At 42.6% G+C, this 20,697-nt stretch overlaps 2 protein-coding genes across 5 annotated transcripts in view; both read right to left on the reverse strand.

The window, feature by feature from the left end:
* The window catches only part of PNPLA8 (patatin like phospholipase domain containing 8), a 135,028-nt gene extending 127,300 nt beyond the window's left edge, over nt 1-7,728 (reverse strand). For 3 of the 4 annotated variants that reach the window (XM_060157305.1, XM_060157301.1, XM_060157300.1), the window contains exon 1: nt 7,416-7,728. The gene's annotated coding sequence lies outside the window, so the exon portion shown is untranslated. The remainder of the gene's footprint in view (nt 1-7,415) is intronic. The other variant, XM_060157303.1, reaches the window with a different exon arrangement.
* An 807-nt stretch (nt 7,729-8,535) lies between these two features.
* Nucleotides 8,536-19,662, reverse strand: SFRP4 (secreted frizzled related protein 4). The gene is made up of 6 exons (XM_060157306.1): nt 18,940-19,662; nt 17,532-17,612; nt 17,368-17,433; nt 15,259-15,457; nt 12,792-12,855; nt 8,536-10,835 (listed from the first exon to the last, which is right to left on the reverse strand). The coding sequence occupies exons 1-6, from the start codon at nt 19,382-19,384 to the stop codon at nt 10,650-10,652; spliced, it is 1,041 nt and encodes a 346-aa protein (XP_060013289.1). The 5' UTR covers nt 19,385-19,662; the 3' UTR covers nt 8,536-10,649.
* Between the last annotated feature and the right edge of the window lie 1,035 nt (nt 19,663-20,697).

Below are 20,697 nucleotides of genomic sequence, written 5' to 3' on the forward strand. Positions count from 1 at the left end.
AGTACCTCTTTAATTATTACTCTATCCTCTTTTCTTGTTACAGTGGCTGGGCCTAAGACAAGGCTGTTGTGGAAAGACCAGACCTTTTCCCATGTCCCTGTATTAAACCTCACCTGCCAGACACACTCTGCGGTTCCACAGCAGCCTGGGAGCCTCAAAGCCAAGCCTTGTAGATGCCAGGGACCTGGGAGACAGTGGGGCAAGAGAGACACCCATGGGTTTGCAAGCCTTGGTCTTGAGCTGTCCGTGCCATCTGCCATGACTCAGGCTCATCAGTCTCTCTCCTTGATCTCCCTCCACTTCTTCACTCTGAATGGCCAAAGTCTCATTCAGCAGCCTCAACTCTATTCTCTAAGTATCTGGAAACTTGGAGCCTATTAACTACCGCTGGGTGCTATATGATAAGGGAATAGAATAGAATATTAGAAAGTGTAGAGTAAAAGGCAATCATTTCTATTCCTTGACAAAGAGGTGCTTACTGGGGAGAAGTAGCAACATAATACGTATGTGGATTGAGTCTGCTCAGTTGTTGATGGAAAACTTAAAAACTTTTCTATCCTGGGCAATGTGGGAGACAAGAGTGTAAGACAGATGATTTTTCCCATCAAACCTGCTTTCCTTCTTTACTTTCAAAGAGCAGGCTCACGAATGTACACCTATACGACGCTGGCTGCTGACATGAACATGACTCTACAGCTTCTTCACGTGTGGAGTGGAGTGCCCACCTGGATGAGTCAAATGGAGACTCAGCCTCCGGAGCATAATAAGGAAGCAAAGTGAAGGGGAGCGAGCCCTCCACACCCAGCAGGTTCCTCAGGGACAGACGAGCAAGCACGCTGTTTCCTGATATTACCATTTAGGCTATGATTTCTCCAGGTATAAGGAGACTGTATCAAAATATTAGATGCATGAAATAAATTCTGGTATAGTGCAGCTCGTTCCATTTGTCTGACTCAACTATAAACCAAAGCATGATGTCACAACCCTTGAACATTTATGTTGGGAAAATATGTATTGTATGTCCGCTTGAACTGTGGGTTCTTGGTTAATACACCATCATGAAGGCTGTTACCTTCAGGGAAATGCAAATATAATGGGGAGACAAAACTCACAGAAACAATACCTAATTATAACTATCATCAGACAGTACATTATTAAGCATGTCAATGATGAATGACTGGGGGGTGGTGGTGAGTAGAACTACATTCTGTTTATAGCATCTATTAGAAATATGGTGTAGATCTAACGTCAACATATCCCTCCCTTTTGTGATGAGGGGAACATTATGAATAATACAGGGGATTTTGAATTAGTGTATATTTCAGGGCTGAATTGATGGGTGTATGTCTGATGGGTAGGAGCTGGAGAAGGTAAGGGATGAAATAGATCTTGAAAAATGGGTAGGATTTTCAAAATCAGACACAGACGTAGAGAACAAATGTATGGATACCAAGGGGGAAGGTGGGGGGAGGAATTGGGAGATTGGGATTGACACATATACACTATTGATACTATATATAAAACTAATGACAACATGCTGTATAGCACGGGGAACTCTACTTAATGCACTATGGTGACCTAAATGGAAAGGAAATCCAAAAAAAGAGGGGATATATGTATATGTATAGTTGATTCATTTTGCTGCACAGCAGAAACTAACATAACATTGTAAAGCGACTATACTCCAATAAAAATTAATTAAAAAAAATTCAATTTACTACAGCATCAAAAGAGTAAAATACTTAGGAGTAAACTTAATCCATGTACGAGTGCAAGACTTTTACACTGAAACTTATAAAACAATGATGAAACTAAAGAAGACACTAATAAGTAGAAAGATATCCTATGTTCATGGACTGGAAAACTTAATACTGTTAAGATGACAATGCTACCCAAATTAATATAGAGATTCAATGCAATCTCTATAAAAATCCCAACAGTATTTTTTGCAGAAATGGAAAAACCCATACTAAAATTCATTATCAAATTTCAAGGGACTCAGAATAGCTAAAATAATCTTGAAAAAGAACAAAGTTGGAGTACTCTCACTTCTTGATTTCAAAACGTATTACAAAGTGACACTGGTCAAAACAGTGTGGTAGTGGCATAAGGAAAGACACATAAACAAATGGAATAGAACTGAGAACCTATAAATAAACTTTTACATCCATGGTCAGTTGGTGTTTGACAAAGGTGCCAAGGTCATTCAGTGAGAAGAGAACAGTCTCTTCAGTAAATAGTACTGGGAAAACTAGCTATCCTTTAAAATAATGAACTTGGACCACTGACCTTACACTATATACAAAAAAATAATTCAGAATGGATTAAAGACCTACATTTAAGAGCTAAAACTCTTACAAGAAAAAAACAGGGGAAAATCTGCAAGACCTTGGATTAGGCAATAGTTTCTTAAATATGACCCCAAAAGCACAGGCAACAAAGGAAAAAGATAAACTGGTCTTCATAAGAATTAAAACCTTCAGGGAAACAGGTTCCTTTCTTTTGGAGTGAGCTGACCTTGGCAGGGCACTATGGCCCCTAGGTACCCATGCCTGTGACCCTGCCTCTGCCTACACAGTCCAGACACAGGGGTGGGGATCTGGGCTCCTTGGGTGCTGAGAGTTGCATGGTGTGGGCAGCGCAGTTTGCAACCCGGTACCTGGCCGCGTGCATCCATGCCGTCTAGGCCTGTGTGGCCAGGTCCTACCCCTCCCCACCAAGGCAACTGCCTGGACAAGCAGGTCCTCACACTGTGCCCCTGATGGGGAGGCTGCAGAGGTCGTTCGAGCCAGAGCCCATATGGCCCTCCTGCCCATGTGGGATGCGGGGCCTCTCTCCAGACCTCTGCTTTTTCATCTGCTCTCTCTGCACTGGGCGCAAGAGGGACCTCTGATGTTTGACATCCTAAGCTGCCATCTCTGTTCTCGCCAGGTTGTTAGGCTGCAGTGGGTCCATCCAACTCCAAGGCTGACAAGACAGAAGTTAATCCTCTGGGATCCCTCTCAGGAAAGCTGGAGCGCCGGACACGTGAACGAACTCCTTCCCTCCCCTGGAGTTAGGGGTCTCTTTCTGGTTGTGTGGCACTCCTAAGGGTGCCTTAAGCCTGAGGTGGGAGGGTCTGCTTTCATGGCCACCTACAGTGCAGGGGCTTTTCACTTAGTTTCTGGATTTCTCACAAGGGAATCTGTCCATGAATATTTGCTGACCTGGTGAGTCTGGGGGGAAGGATGGTCTAGGGATTCCTACTCTGCCACCATCTTGCTGACATCACCTCTTGATCATTTGGTATTTATAAAATATTACTCACTCCCAAACTCTAGTATTCCAGCACGGTTTTGAAAAGCACACCTGTGAATACCCATCTGTATTGGTAACTTATACAAAATCTAATTGCATGTGAATTATCCATAAGTATAGTTGTCATTTTTTCCCTTTAGAATACATTTTTTTTCAAACTAGGGTAAATTAATTATTGGGTTTCTTTGGATTATGCAGAGAAATAACTAGAGTAAAAACCTTCACCTTCCTCACCCCTTCAAATTGAATACACTTATCTGATGCTTGACACGCCTGGTAGTATCGGGCATTCGTAATATGACTGTGTTAAGTGACACACTGTCATTGCCTCAGGAGTGGTCCAGGACTTCAAAAGCATGAAAGCCAAAAACTCTTAATAACCAGCAGATGGCATGATTCACTCAGTTGTCTATGTGTACGCAGCTGGACGAAGATTTTAAAAGCAAGACGTAGGGAAAAGCTATTTCTTTCAGATTGTAGAATTAGCTTTCAGTAGTCAGAAAACTAACAATCAATGTCCAAAGAGATATTCAATTAAACTTTAGTTGGTGCCAGCGCTGGTCCTGAGGCAGCATGAGGCAGGCATTTGGGGGAGCCGGGGTTGGTGGTATCTGGGAATATCTTCTTGCCCCAGAGGAAGAAAGGTTAGAAAAGACTAGAAAGGTATCAAGGCTCCAGCTCAGTGATGTGATCTTGAATCTTAGCTGGACTTTAGGCAGAACACACATATCCTTGGCCACCGTGGCTGAGGCAGTTGAGGACTGCAAAATTGGTGGGCGTGCCTTGAAGCACTGCGCTGAGATTTGTAACCATGATGAGAAGCGCATGATGGTGGGGATATGGGTCCAAATACACGGACTGGCTCAGAAGGTAGGCAATGGTGTGCCTGTGCGGGAAGGAAGCACCACTATCCCAACAGCCAGAAAGAGCTGGGGATGAGTCTGCTCTTCATGAACTGTACCATACACAACAGTCTCCATCCTTCAGCACTGGCTCAGTCATGCACCTTGACCCTGAAGCCAGAGCTTCTCTGATTGCCCTACTTGGCCCCTCTAGCCCCCTTCCAAGACAGGAGACCTGAAGCATTCTGGATTAGAGCCTAATACTTTCCAGGATCCCCTCCCTGGATCCTGTTCCCTGTAAGCAGATGCTCTGCAGAAAATGGACAGATTTCCTAAAATACGCTATGCTCTATTTTATGGCCCTCTTCCTGGAGTCTCTTGGCGCCCTTTCTTTTCACTGGAGTTAATCTGCTGCTATTGGGGACTTCCCTGGTGGTGCAGTGGTTAAGAATCTGCCTGCCAATGCAGGGGACACGGGTTCGATCCCTGGTCCAGGGATATCCCACATGCCACGGAGCAACTAAGCCCGTGCACCACAACTACTGAGCCCGCAAGCTTCAACTACTGAAGCCTGCGCACTCTAGGGCCTGTGCTCCGCAACGAGAAGCCAGCGCAATGAGAAGCCCGTGCACCGCAACGAAGAGTAGCCTCCGCTCGCCGCAACTAGAGAAAGCCCGCGCGCAGCAACGAAGACCCAATGCAACCAAAAAAAAAAAAAATCTGCTGCTACTGATGCTTGCCTGTACTGTCCGAACTTGCTCACCCCTTGGAAGCTACTTTGGATGACCTCCAAAGCCAGTTTTTTTAAATGCTTTTCAGAAAGGAAGAAAGTTTACTAAGCAATGGTTCACGTGATTTTCAGCTGCTGAAATATCTCAATGACAATAAATATCTGAAGCCATTAGATGACTAAAAATGTTAATAAATTTTAAACACCCATCTGTTTGATTCAACAACAGCGTCTTAGATATCCCTTGATACCATAATGGAACTTTATTCATAGTACCATTTTTTGCTTTTGCTTTTAGACCTCATCCTATTATTCATGTTATTACAACTTTCTGAGACGTGGGATCAGCACTCTCGTTCTGAGTCTTCCCTCTCATCTAAATTTAATTGCTAATCAAGTATGTTCTTTTTCCCTCTAAAATATATCACTAATGTGATCCAAACTTGCCATTACAAAGTGGTTCTCATCTAGATATTACAGCTACAGGTTTTAGAATTATCTAGTTATAAAACTACTCTCATATAAATATTGCTACTAGATATATTAGACTTATGCATATACTGCCTGAAATTGTAAAGGCAAAATTACACACCACAGAGTTTCTTTCAAAACTTGCCTTTCAAAAAAGGTTTCCTTACATTCTAGTAGAAAGAGACCTCTCTTAGGTATAATAGTAAATATTGTTAAGATCTGTAGGATAGGAAGGCAGAGCTGTCCCTGGAGACTAGGGACTCCCTGATGGCTGGCTTGGGTCCACGTTCCCCAGTAGCCTTGCCAAACCTTCCTTAGACGTTGAGGCAGTCTGGAGGACTTCCTCTCCAGCTTTCCGTCCCTCTTCCCTCTCTGTCATGGTTCTCCCAGCCCTGTTCACCTCCTGCCTCACTCTCTCTCACAGGTGTTTCCTCTAATAGGGTCCACATTTCATTTAATTCCATTTTGGTGCCTGCTTCTCTGAGCACCCAGACTAACACACATGTAAGCAATAAAACAGTTTTCACGTCTGCATGTCTACCTGGCTTAAATCCATACTATTGATACATTCAATCTCTCTCTCTCTCTCTCTTTCATAATGTTTGTAGTATCTTCTAATTATAAAAGCAACACATGTTCATTAGACAAAATACAACACAGCATTTATGGCTTGTATTCTTTTGTGCCTCATTTTTCTTCCTGATCCTGAGAACCCAATAACAGTGGAAAATTATTTGGGTCATAAAAATCTGTCCTCCCCTGGCATGCCTTGGGAGCCACATTCGAAAGTCCATCCTCACACGTTATTGACAAAATAAACTAGTCATTCATTCCCCAGCTGCCTGGAGTGTGGAGAATGTTGCCAGCAGAGGGCTCATAGATGAAGAGAGACATCTAGTTCCCAGCTAAAATTTATAAAAGTTACGAGAAGGAGAAGATAATTTTAGTAAGGAGCTGGAAAATCAGCACTTTGATACACCTATGGGCCAAGCATCCTGGAGGGTTACTGACAATAGGATCAAGAACTTTCCTTGCTGGGCATACTCCTTGGCCCAGCAATGCCACTTAAATGAACTTATCCCCCAGAACTAATTAAGGATGTACACAGATATTAGCTACCAAGCTGTTTATTCAGTTATTCAGTACATTCAGTTAAGAAACAACCTAAATCCCTAATTACATGAGGGTCTGTTGAGTAATGCTCACCACGGAATACCTCGTGGCCATTATAATAAATAAGCTGGCCTGGGCTTTATTGACATGAGAGCTACTTCATATAAAGGGCCGACTGACGGTTATGAAACAGTATGTATAATAGGCTTCTAATTTTTTTTTTATCATTATATAAACGCATAGAGGGAGATGGTGGACTGCGAGAGGAGTGACCGTCAGGAAGAGGGGAATTTGGACACAGACACCCGGACGAGCGCCACGTGACCGCTGAGGCACAGATGGGAGTTACCCTGCCTGAAGCCGAGGAATGCCCGGCATTGCTAGCAACCAGCAGAAGCCAGGGGGAAAGTATTTGGTAACCAAACTGATGGAATTTGAAAGAACTGGGAGTTTTCTGAAGAAGAACTGGGAGTTTTCTGTCTTCATCAAGAGGACAGGGTGGTGGAATCGAAATACCGTGGGCTCGCCCCCCTCTCACGAGCCACTCGAATCGCAACTAACTGCCGAACAATCATTGATAGCAAAGATTGGAACCTACCAAAAATGATATGCTACATCCAAAGACACAAAGAAGGAACCCAACGAGATGGCAGGAGGGGCGCACTCGCGATATAATCAAATCCCATACCCCCAGGTGGGCGACCCACAAACTGGAGAACAATTATATCGCAGAAGCTCTCCCACAGGAGTGAGAGCTCTGAGCCCCATGCCAGGCTCCCCAGCCTGGGGGTCTGGCCTCGGGAGGAGGCGCCCCCAGAGCATTTGGCTTTGAAGGCCAGCGGGGCTTGAGTGCAGGCGCCCCGCAGGGCCGGGGGGAACAGACTCCTCCACTCGCGGAGGACGCACACAAGGTTTCACGTGCACCGGGACCCAGGGCAAAGCAAAGCCTGGGCCAGACCTACCTGCGGGTCCTGGAGGGTCTCCGGGGGAGGCGGGGGTCGGCTGTGGCTCACTGTGGGAGCGAGGGCACTGGAGGCGCAGGTCCTGGGGGAATAGTCCTCCGCGTGAGCGCTCCTGGAGGCGGCCATTTTGGTTTGGGTTTTTTTTTTTTTTTGGCCCTGCCGTGCTGCATGTGGGATCTTAGTTCCCTGACCAGGACCCGCACCCCCTGCGTTGGAAGAGCAGAGTCTGAATCACTGGACTACTAGGGAAGTCCCTGGAGGATACCATGGGGGCACCAAGAGCCGGCCCTGGCAGGTTCCAGGGCGCGGACGCCTCAGGCCAAACAAGCAACAGGGCGGGAACGCAGCCCCACCCATCAGCGGACAGGCTGAGCCCACACCCACCTCTAGGCATGGCCCTGCCCACCGGAGGGCCAAGACCCGCCGGTGGGCAGGCACCGCCCCACCCACCAGGAAGTCTGCGCAAGCCACTTAGACTAGCAGGCGGCAGACACCAGAAGCGAAGAAGCCACGATTCAGCAGCCTGCGGAATCGAGTCTGAAAACGCAGATCGGAACCTACCCTGGGACCAGCTGGTCCGTGAACCTTGGGCGACAAGAGGGGAGTGTACTTGCTGGGACACATAGGACGTCCCCGACAGAGGGCCACTTCTCCAAGGTCAAGAAACGTAACTAACCTTCCACATATATAAAAATATAAATAGAAATTTAGACAAAATGAGAGGAATATGTTCCAAAGGAACAAGATAAAACCCCAGAAGAACAACTAAGTGACGTGGAGATAGGCAATCTACCCGAGAAAGAGTTCAGAGTAACAATCGTAAAGATGATACAAGAGGGAAGAGATATGGGAACATATGTATATATATAACTGATTCATTTTGTTGTAAAGCAGAAACTAACACACCATTGTAAAGCAATTATACTCCAATAAAGATGTTAAAAAATAAAAAAAAAGATGATACAAGAACTCGGGAAAAGAATGGACGTACAGAGCGAGTATTTATATAAATGCAGAGGAAACACCTGGAAAATTATATACCAAAATACTAACAGTGATTATCTCTACAGAGTGGTGAGTGGGATTAGGTAGGATTTTAATTCCATTATTTTTTTATTTTATGTATTTATTGAATGCTTTATAGAAAATACATATTTACTGTATCATTGAAAGACCAACAAAAGTATTTTTAAAAATAAATGTCTCTAGTTGTCCTCAATTATGAAATTTGTTGATGAACATATTGCAAAATTGTTATTTTTTTCTGATTAAAGTAACCCAACTCTCGAATAATACCTATTTCGGAGATAGTACCACAGCCTTCCTCTCCATATATTTATATTTACCTCTCATATGTATCTAGGTGGAGAAAATATTTTAAGGGAGAAAAATAAATTCGTGGCTCTCACACAAAAGCCACTTCCACACTTGTTATATTACTCTCAGTGTGGGCTGCTGTTCATTTTCAACTTTTTTATAATAAATATCCAAACAGTGGCCTCGATCCTTTATCAATTAATCAAACTAATAAATGTGTCTAATTACATTTTTGTGTGATATGCAGTATATGATTTCAGTTAAATATTCAAAGGAAACAGTGTTTAAGTTTGTAAAGTCATCTCCAAACTCTTATTATGTCGTTTTGCACTTAAAAAAAAAAGTTTTACAGAAGCGTTTTTTCTTCATTTCCACTGAGAGTTGTAACTCGCCTCCCCGCGCCCTCCTCCCCAGATTCCTACTATGCTAAGGAGGTAAACTAGGGTACCAATGCCTTTTCATGGCCTTTCCTAGGTTTATTTAATTTAGATGCTATGCCAAACAGCTGTCTGGCTTTCCTTAAGGGCCAAAGCGGAGTATTTTATTGATACCCCTGTGTGGGTGGATCTATTGGATTCCTTCAATTCTGCTGCCCTGGGGTAGCGATGCAGGTGAAGTTACACTTTCAGGAGGAGATGGGTGCCCTTGCCAGCATCCTCATTAACGCTATTTCTCCATTTTCCCCTGGCTTACCCACACACCTCACTTCTGTGTCCTAATGGTTACAGAGATGAAATTAAAAAATCATGTGTGAATGCAACCTGTAACTTACCCCTTCTCTGAGAAGCAGGGACAATGGTACATCTAAAGGAGATTTTACTCTTAAGCTTTCAGATTGCTCCTCTACATTCTTGAATGCTGGATGAACAAGTGATTACAGTTGCTTTTTCCAAGTGCAGAGCTGGTGTGTGGCAAGGCTGCCATAGCAGGCTGGGGACCAGGCGCTTTGGACTCTGACCCTGCCACCTCAGACCCAAGGCACCCTTGGGAGCACCAGCAATCAGCAGAGAGACTGGGCATCAAGATACCTGGGACGTCCTGGGAAGAGATGAGCACCACACCCACGTGTGTGAGATGCTTGGGGTTGACTGATTGGTACCTAAATCATAAGAGGAGAAACAAACAGTTTCTGGTGCTACTTAAAGGGAACTGATAAACATTGTGCATATAAAATCAGAGCATCTCCACCATGGCATGGTAACTAGAAAACAAGGATCCAGACTTTGTCTGTCTGCCTTTCCCTGTTATTTATTTAACAATACTATTGTTTTCGTTTTTAGAGCTTCTAGCTAAAAACAGAGCAGAAAGGCTTCTTCGTAAAAACAAAAAACCAAAAACCAAACTCATTACAATTTTCCATATCCTACTTTTCTAGATTGTTCAAAAATCCCCTTTCATCACAAAAATTCTTCTGCAAACAGTAAACACATAAGATCTTTTAGACATTCGTTCCTCTTGATTTCCTCCTTAGAAGCATTACATCTTCAATCACATTTTTAAAAATCGCTAACATCCTAACAACCAACTGAAATAAAACATATCGTTAAAAAAAATTGGGTGTTTTGTTTGTAGTCTGGCATTTACTTTACAATGCACATATTAGGTCAAATTGTAAGAACAAAAGCATCTTTCCCCACGTGGAGCTCCCACAGAGTATGCACATGGTTTATTCTCAACTCAATAAGCTCTTTCGACCAGCTTTCATATACCTTCCATACCAAAAGGCATACCTACCACTATGGCTTGGAGTGACTTAAAAAGAAAAGTTGAAGCATATCATTAAGAAAAATGCTGCAAGACGTGTCTATGAAAAGGACTGCAGTTGTTAAGGCAAGGGGTGTACGGCCTTCTACAGGCTGCGTGGGTAATGCCTGGCCTCACCCGGAGAGGAAGTCCCCATTTTGGAAAGCAGTTAGCTCACACTCGTTTTGGGTTTGTTCTCTTTGGAGCACTCCTAGCTTTAATGTTCTTCTTGGGGCTGGCTGGTTTGGGGGCAGGCGGCTTCCCCTTGGGTTTCGGGGCGTTACTGCGGCTGGTGCGCCCCGCTGTGCGCTTCTTGTCCTGGATTGTCCTCTGTTGTTCCTGCAGCCTCTCTTCCCACTGCTGGGAGGCAACGTGTACACATGACTGTCAAGTACATCTCACCCCTTTATGCTCTTAAACTAATATCCAAAATAATGCAGACTTTCACTGTAATATATTCATCAAGACATCCAAGATTATAATAGCTACTCTACCCTACGATGGTGAGCATGTATCCTGTACCAGATGCTTTGGAAAGCGCTGAGTATATGGTGACATCTTGACAAGCAATCATTTCGTTGAAACAACAGCCCTTCTAGGTGGACACCATTGTCGTGACCCGGAAACAAGCACAGTGATATTATTTGCAGAAAGTCACACAGCCGACAAATGTCAGAGCTGGAATTCAAATTCACCAGTCTGACTCCAGAGCCCAAGGCCCTAGCTCATGCAACTTTTCCCATAGGCCCTCTCATGCAACTTTCCTATACAGCGAAGCCTTCTAAAAAACGTTTTACCAAGGCTAAAAGCAGAAATTTTTCCAGCTACACTAGAAAGTCAGGGTTTCTTATCACACTTATGGGTTCACCTAACTCTCTTACATCCAAAGGAAGGTAGAAGCTCCACCCACAACCAGTAATCCACTCAAGTGTTAGCTACCCAGAGCCAATGAGAAATGAGTCATTCTAGATATTCAAGTCTCCTTGATAGAAAAGGATTTACTCTTTAAATATGAAAATGTGTAAGAAAAAAATGAAAAAGTGAGTCCACTTGAATAGACATTACTTTTCATTATAACACATAAGTCCCTACTTTGTTAGAGTATATTTCAATTAGCAAAATATTTGAACATGACCATAGGCCAGGCAGGGGAAATACAGTGAAATGAAAAACACCGTCCCCACCCTCCTAGGGCACAACTCTAGTCTGTTCTAAAATAATAAACTGTATGTTGTTACTGTATGTTGTTATTACATGATTATATTTTCATATTCTTAAGTTGGAGTATTTGCTGTCAACGTGAATGACCCAAACAGCTATGATTCTTGAAAGCTTTCTTTCCTCTCAACAATGTCAGGTTTTTATGGTAGCCTTGCTTTCTAGATCAAGTCATCTAATCTACTGCAGTTTGGGGAACCAGATAACCAATCTTGCTAGAATTTTCTGTCCAGTAAGACCAAGCGTGCTCCTGAGCAGCTCATGAATGTTTAGCTCAGATGCAAGAGCAGTGTTTGGGTCTGTTATTCAGAAATGCACTCAGTAGGAGAGGCTGTGTTGAAACTACCTTCTCCAAAAATCAGTATTAATATACACTCTCCCCTTGCCCAGGACTTTTTATTCCTGCAAAGTAAGAGAACACAGGCAGTAGCAGTATCTTTTGTGAATGTGGAAACACAAATTCTCCTGCATATATCTAAATATATTTTCAGGAGAAGGGATGCTTTAAAAATTCCATCCCAATGACCTGATTTATTTAGTTCTGGAATGATTTCACATGTCTGGGCAAAAAATTATTCTAACTCCTCTGAGTTGCCAATATTTCTATGATGTTGCTACTAAAATTATGGGTCTGGCCACAAAAGTATTACTCTGTGTATATGATTTATTTTGACAAAAGTCTTAAAATTATTTTAAATACAGGGAAAGATTCTGCTTTATAGAGTGATAGGGTGATTTTTAAAACTAGGTATTCACACCCCTACATGTATATGTCTGTATTAATCCCACTGGATATTAATTCTGTTCAAGTATTTGACTGTTTGCTAAAACAACCAAAAAACGAATTTAATCTGGAAATAACCAGTAGATCAGTATTGAATGCAACCAAATCACCTTTGAAGCTAAAGAGAATTTATGGTAGACACTCCAAGTGAGAAAAATTATTCTCTCAACTACCTATTCAAAAGACAAATACTGCTGCTATTGTTGGCTCCTATGATAGCCTGGAGATGAAAGAATGTGAAGACTTCCCAAATTCTATAGAATTTCTTTACATGCATTCAAATCCATATTCCTAGTATTGCTAATTATACTTACTATGGATCTTTTACTAAGTTGATCTCTCCATTTTTCAACTAAACAATTTTCAAGAAGCATCATCCTGAAAAAAAGTAATTTATCTTAATAAGCAATACTTATTATGAAAGTAGGAAGTTCAAAAATACAAAAGATTGTAAAAAACAAAATTCTTCACTAACTGTTAACCCCACAATTCCCCATTTATACTTTATTGATATTTCATTTCATTCTTCCTTGTACCTATATATATTTTTAGATCACACTGTATATTTAGATCACACTGTATATTTCCTTTTAGCATTGTATGCATTTTCTGATATAATTGAATAATTCAAAAAATATAACTTTCATAACCATATAAATTATAACTATGGATAGCCATAATATATTTAACTATTTCTCCACTATCGAACCTCCTCTTTTGCTTAGCTATTATTATTAGCATTGCATTGAATATCGCTAGTGTGCACTGGCTAGTTATATCCTTAAGATAGATTTCCGAATGTAGAAATCTGGGTCAGAGTATGTATTTTTTTCTTAAGGTTTTCAATGCACAGTGCTAAATTATTTTCAAAATGGCTGAACTTTCATTTAATTGACCAACACTAAGACTAGGTAAAAATGGAATCTTGTTTTTATTTGGGCTGCAGAATTAGGAGATAAATATTTTAATGTTTATTTACTACTTGTACTTCTGCAACTTTGTATAGATTTACAGATGTACACGTATTTCTATATTGTAGTCTTAATGTTTTAAATATGCATTTATATGAACTTTTTATAGAGTAAGATTACTATTCTTTTGTCATACCTGTTGCAAGTACTTTTTGTCTTTCTCTTTTTATTTTTGATTTTTATGTACACAATAGTGTCATCAAATATGTGCACTGACATTTTCCCTCGTAATTTCTTACATTACTTTTATGTTTACAAACCACTTTGCTTTTCAGATAGCATACATTTATTTACCAAACTTTATCCTTTTTGATTAGGTTTTTAAACTAGTTACCTCTTTAACCCATTTGAAATTTATTTTAGAGTACAAAGTGAAAATGCATACTATTTTTCCAAGTAAAGCTATTTGCAACATTTAGTAAATAATAGTTTCATTTCTATTGATTTGCCATATTTCCTTCATGATACAAGTTCTTGTATGAATTATAATCTGTTGCAAGACTTTTTCCTCTGCTCTATTTATCTACACATCTACTGTTGCTCCGCATGGTTTGAACTAGCTTTATCCTACTCTTGTTGTCTCATAAGGCACATTTCCTCTCATCCCTCTTATTTTCAGAACCTCCTTTACATGCCCTTACCAGTTTATTCTTCCAAATGATCATTAGCATTATTTGTGAAGACATAAATCTCAATCATCCAGAAAATTTTTACTAGGATTTTGATCAGAATTACACTGTCTATAAATTAATGGGAAAATGACACGAAGGCTGTTATTTAACTCATGTATAATCCATTCACCTGTGCAGAGACCCGGCACATCCCCAGAACTGCTTCTAGTACTGGAGCGGATGCAAAAGTCATACAAGAGACCAGCCCAGAAATATTCATTCAACATTCATTCACTCAATGTCTTTAGAAAGACAAGATATAAGCCGCAAAACAGCTTTAAAACCAAGAACGCAAGGAATTTTGAAGAGGGTACTAAGTACTGATAGACTCCAGAACAAGAAAGTATTCAAGTGAAGTCAGTTTCAAAAGGTGTTTTTTTTGTTTTTGTTTTTTTCAGAAATAGAATCTTGAGCTGTATCCAGAAGAAACAGGTGAGCATTATTAACGGCAGAGAATCAAAGGGAAGACTTTTTATGTAAAGATTAGTAGTTCTGCTGGAGAAATAGATTGCAGCAAGTTATGGGACTCAGTCTGGAACCTGCACTGAAGTGTTTGATTTTTATATTTTAAGGACTTGTTATATTATAAGGATAAATAAAAAGATGCTAAGGAAAGATGTGTGGGGAGACACCTTCAGCTAGAGATACGCGTATAATAGATGTGTGTGAGTGTGCACGTGTGTGTACGTGTGTGTGTATGTAACACTCCAACCAACAAATGTTGTAAATTCAGTGTAAAGAAAATGTGTGGAAGTGTAGTCTCAAATGGCCATTTTCCTTTGATTTGTAAGTTATTAAAGAGACCTTAAGAAAATTCAGTATTTGCCACACTAAGATTGATTTGAAAAGAATTGGTTTTACTCAAAGTAATATATTTGTCTATAAGTTTTTGAAATCAGGTAATGAATTCTGAAATTGATTTTTAAAGAGTCCACTCAAATATATTTCCATTTTCCTTAATTCTATGAAGAATTAATCGATATTTAGGAGATACGATATCCTAACCAAGGCATCTATTCAAACTGATTTTTCAAAAAGCTAGAGCCGTTTTTTTTTTTTTCCTTTTTAAACCACGATTAAGTGGAATTTTATGTTTTTCCTAGGCAGTGTGTAATTTTTTTCTGCCCGTCTGTGCCTACCGTGAGCGCCACTCATAACACATGATGAGAACATCTTGGTGGGGCAGGATGTGAGGACACTGGCAGGATGAATTCGTAATGAGTGGGACTTGAGTTCGAGGGATGGGTGATGAGGACTTGAAGATCTCTTTCACATCCACCACTGTAGTTACTTCATTACAGCCACTCCTCTGCACAGCTTTTATTTTGGCATGAATGACTGCAATTGAAAAATCGATATGTGTTATTGAAGCTTTGCAGAAAAATATGGATGGTTTATTCCTGCCAACTCCTGAGTCTCTCTTAAAGAATCACTCCTGTAATTATGGTCATGTCCAAGCTGCCCGAATGCAGGCAAAAAAGCCCACACAATCGTGTGCTAAATGTAAGGCCTCGCATATTGTCAACAATGTCTTAAAAGTTCTGAATCACGCCGCAAGACGGAAAAGTAAATTCACAAGCAGGCTTAGTCTGGGATCTGTCTTTGGGTCAGTGACTGCTCCACAATGGACCACAGATAGGGTTTGAATAGAGAATCCCATGGATCCTTCTCAGCCCTAAAATTCTATAATTCTATGATTAGGGGTTTTTTGGGGGCCAGAAACATATCAGGAAATTTAGTTACATAGAATGTCGATAAAATTTTATAGAAACAATACTTGCTTCTACTCTGTCATGTAATGATTTGAAGTGAGAATCATATGTTCTCAGATTCAGAAGCCACCTGAAAGTTTGTATGGTTCAATCACCCATCTGCTGCTTGAACTCGCTCTGCTCCAGAGGAAGTTATTACAGTCATAACATTTTTGCACCGGAAGGAGTCTCTGAAGACTACTGTTCTCAATCCTTTAATTTCCCAAACTGCCCAAGCAGGGTCCATGGTGGGTAGAGGTAGAACTGTTATTACAGATGGCTGGTAATATCACTGTCTCTGATCCTGCTTTCAATTCTGACTGTTTTGGTCCCTTGCTATTACTGCCTGCAGTGGAGGTGTAATCAGCTGAGGGTGGCTCTGTCTTGGATTCCATCCTAGGAAGCTGGTTTATGAAGGAGCTAAAGAATGTAAATAGAAAATAGTTTCATTATCAAAGTGGTTCTGAAGCAATGATTCCCCAGAGAACAGCATGACAGTGAAACTCAGACTGGACAACTAAGTAAGGCTGGATAGTGTCAGATGAGGGACTTTGTGGGTCAGATTACGATGATATTTACATAGAACAGGTTTAAAATAACAACAACAAAAAGCTACTAGAAAAGATAGTGTACTTTTTTTTTGGTTGAATTATGCACTTCGGCTATGTGTGATTCTAAAATCCGACAACCTAAATAAGAGGTTATTTTTTCAGACTTTTATAGTGCCATGGTCTTCCTGCTTTTATGTGGGTTGTATAATATAAAGGTTCTTATGATATAAAATTTCAGTTTGAAATATGGAAAGCTGAGTTAGCAAATAAAATGAACAGTTTTCCCCAAACAGTTTCTGTTGTTTCAGTAGAAATAATTTAAGAAATGCAAAAAAAAAAAAACCCCAGAAAATAGCCCAAAAAGATATTTTAAAGGAACACATTTTTAATTAAATTTACTTTCAAATGATGATAGCAGAATTAAATTTGCTGAAAACATTCAAAGTAGCATGATTGACTTATTCTCTGAAGAAAGTGCTGTATGGGTCTTTCAAATAAGAGAAGAGGGCATTTAAGCTATGCCGATACTTACAGCCACAGGGTCTTGTGATTAACATATTCCCACAATTTTTTTAAGGTGTTTAATATTTGTAGCTATTTATAGGTTAAAAGATACATGTGCAGATCTTAATTCCTGGGTCTCTGGGCCTCAGGTCAAATCCATGGATCCTTCCTGCAGCAGTGAAATCCTGAGAAAAGTGAGGTGCTCTCCCGGCTGACAGCACTTCTCACCAGGACGTGTAGGATGAGGAATCACACTAATTCACACCACCGTTCTCACCTGGGTGCTTTACCCAGAAAAGCAAGACGTTTTTACAGTTGTTATTGTGCCACCTAGAGCCCACATGATTAACTAGAAAAATCCCTCTTCGTCACTTCATGACTAGCAGACCTGGCTTTGTCATGTGCCAAGTCCCCAAGCCAATGGTTTCAGCAGATGATTTACCGTAACTGTAGTTTTTGCTCAGGTACGTCGCCAGGGTCGGCTTCACCTTTTTGCACTTGCACCGGTCTGAAGAAGACAAAAGAGAGACCAAAAATTGAAAAAAAAGATTCAGAAATCACTCTGGGGAGAAGAAAGAGAGGGAGCCTTGAGGACAAAGAACTCACCAGGGCTTAGGCGTTTACAGTCAATGTCAAGAGGCCTTTCCTGTACCATCATGTCTGGAGTGATGTCTATCCACTTAACGTCTGAAACACACACAGGGCCACATGGGTGTGGTCAGTGATTTGGTCTGTTCACCCAGCTGGAATAAGGAATCATCTGGAGACACTGACAACACAGCAGTGCACACACACACACACACACACACACACACACACACACACACACACACAAATCCTGAATGGTAAAAATTGTATGTGATTGTCAACTACTTCTTCCATATAGACTCTCTGGGCTTAGGAAAGAAGACTTTTCGCTGGGACTGCTTATCCAGAACAAATTGGTGTGAAGGCACGTCCATTTAAACTGGCTGATAACATACAGTCAACCTGGATAAATTACATCCTTCCGCCCCAAACCTATTTTAAAATGTTGATTTTTCAAGTTGACAGTTTACACTAATCAGAATAACCCAAATATTTCCAAATCCCCACCTCACATTTTGCAGAAACAGTCCATAGGTACCCCAAACAAGCATAGCCCTGTATCATTTCTATAATTTAAGCAATGAATATGTTTTTTCTAAAACTCTGAATTAGAGAGGAGTTTCGATTTTTCCTCTTCATTTTACTTCTTCTCCTCCACGTTTTGGGCAATGCTCTGAGGTATAACTTCAGAAACTACACTAAAGCAACACCATAGTTTCTTTAAATGTGCAGCAACCTGGGTTAGGCATAAAAGGAGGCAAAAATATACTTAGGTTTTATTTCAAGAAGTGGATTTAAACCTGCTCCTTCTTCCTAGAAAAGCAGGAAAAAAGACCAAAGAGAAAAGAAGGAAGTGGTGGTTGAGCTCGAGTTGACTAAGATGCCACAGAGGTTGGCCCTGGGTCAAAGACCATGAAACAGATGTCACAGTTTTCCAGGGCAACTAAATTTACAAACTGCACTCCTGGTGGGGAGTGAGAACTAGTACTGTTTTTTCAGAAGAGCTTTCAAGAGCTAACATTAAATGAAGAATCCTGGTGGGAATATTTTAATAATTAAATGATAACATGTGAAGTACTTAAAGCTGGCTCAGATCCACCTTAAACCCTATACGCTTGTTTGCTACTGCTACTATCTTATTTTATTACTATAAAGGAAAATGTCCCCAATGGTCCCCTATCTAAGCAAAATCGCCCGCCCCTCCTTATGGGACATGGTGCTCCTTAGCTCCCAACACTCCAGTAGAGAAGGCAGACTTTTCCCGAAATCAAGTCACAGCCCTTCCCACCTCCTCCAGCTCTCCTAAGTAGAATGGGGGGCTGCTCGACCACCCGCTGGCAGCTGTAGGTGTGGCCATCGGGTTCTCACGTGGCAGCGACAGCCCAGGGGGCCTCGTCACCCCCCTCGGTCCTTCCCCGGGCCTCACCCTCCGGGAGGTCAGTGACGATGGCCTCGGGCGAGATGCACACGCCCCGGTCGTAGACAGGCAGCTCGTCGCAGGCCAGGCTCTCGGGCCAGCTGTGGTTGTACATCTTCATGAGGGGCTCGCAGTCGTCACGCGCGCGCTGGCACACCGACTTGCACGGCTTGATGGGGTCGTGCAGGAACTCCAGGGTGCAGATGGGCGCGTACATGGCGCAGAGGAAGAAGCGCAGCACGGCGCTGCAGTTCACGTCCACCAGCTCCTCGTACTGCTCGATGGCCAGGATGGCGTTCTCCTGCGTGCTGTGGTGCAGGTGGTTGGGCATCCGCGTGATGTTCCAGGGCATGTGCCGGCACATGGGGATGCGCACCGCCTCGCACGGCGCGCCGCGCACGCCCAGCGCCAGGCGCAGCCACAGGCAGAGCGCGGTCAGGATGGAGAGGAGCATGGCACTGCTCTCCCGCGCCGCCACCCCGACAGGCAGAACGGGCCCTTCTCTCCCCGTCCCCCTAGGCTTTCTCTCTCCCTTCCCGAGGGAGGAAGTCCTTTAGGGCACAGGGGATGTGCTCGTCCCAAACTCCCGTGGGCAGCAACGCTGGGCCGCGGGGGCCGGCTGGGAGTATACGCCGTCCGACGCGCACAGCACGAGTAGCACCAGCCCTCAGCCTCCGGGGCGTGAACCCGCCCTGGTAGCTCCAGCCCCCGGCCCGGCAGCTCCGAGCGCAGCCAGTCCCGGCCATTGCGGGACCTATTTATCCCGACACCTCCCCTGACGTGGGCTCGGGAACGCTCCCTTGGCAGCTGCAGGCGCGGCGCGGGCTCCCCCTCGGCCGCCCCACCCTCGGCCCTCTCTTGCAGAAGTGGTGACATCATCTCCTCCGGGCCGCAGCCCAGGGCTGGAATCCTGCATTCCCCCAAAGTCCGTCCTTTTTAGTCTGGCCAGTCCTTTTTCTCCAGACCAAGAAAAAGAGCCTCTGGCAGTCGTTTTGGACACCGGATCCAAGAAGGTGCAAGAGAGGATTTCAAGAGAGGGAGGGACCGCCTTTCCAGTCAAAGCTGAACTTTGCGCCCTCTGCCTTATGGGTTCCCCAACTGTAGAGTTGGAGGGAAATGGGAACTTCTGCTGCTCTTTAACTCGGAAACATACTTGCCTTCTCCAGTAGGGGGCATGAGAAGCGCTGAGCGGTGAGACTATTGTGCGGGACGGGGAGAGTGCAGCTGCAAAGGGAAGGACGCCCCCCTCCCAGCCGCGAGTTGTATGGAATTTGTTTTTGTTGCTATTATTGTGGCTAGTAGCCGTTACTTTGGGCTCAAGTTTTTCCAGAATGGCCTCTGATCTGTACCTGCTCCAGGAACAGAACTGCCTGAAGGTGTAACAGCATCTTCCAGTTTGAGAATGTCTTCCATCCACCAACATCCCCTTTTCCTTCTCCTGACTCCCTATTCTTCTCTCCAACGTGAATGAAAGCAGAAAACATAGAAGACTTTGGATACCACAATTTGAAAGATTTTTTTTCCTCCTTCATGCCAAGTGATTTCCAACCCAGCAGTCTAACATCTTGATTTTTGATTTGCTTGGAAACTGTTATTTAAATGAAGTAAGAAGCTGTGTACCATGGAGAACAATGATGTATGTTTTGTTTTCTCTTTTATTTTTATTAGAAAGAGGTAGTAGAATCCACTGCTGGCTCAGCTATCCACAGAAAAGGGAGGCTTTATTGTTCCAAGTGTACATCAATCTTCAGGCAGTAAGATTTCTGG

This window comes from Lagenorhynchus albirostris, chromosome 8 (assembly GCF_949774975.1).
Source record: "Lagenorhynchus albirostris chromosome 8, mLagAlb1.1, whole genome shotgun sequence".
Lineage (NCBI taxonomy): Eukaryota > Metazoa > Chordata > Mammalia > Artiodactyla > Delphinidae > Lagenorhynchus > Lagenorhynchus albirostris.

Bases quoted from the DNA above. Each gene is read 5' to 3' on its own strand.
- SFRP4 (XM_060157306.1), bottom strand. From the start codon at position 19,384: ATGCTCCTCTCCATCCTGACCGCGCTCTGCCTGTGGCTGCGCCTGGCG. The intron at 12,856-15,258 runs GTAGGCACAGAC...ACTTTTTTTCAG, and splicing joins TGTTATGAGTGGCGCTCACG to GATGATGCTTCTTGAAAATT. The intron at 10,836-12,791 runs GTAAGTATAATT...GTTGCCTCCCAG, and splicing joins AACTTAGTAAAAGATCCATA to CAGTGGGAAGAGAGGCTGCA.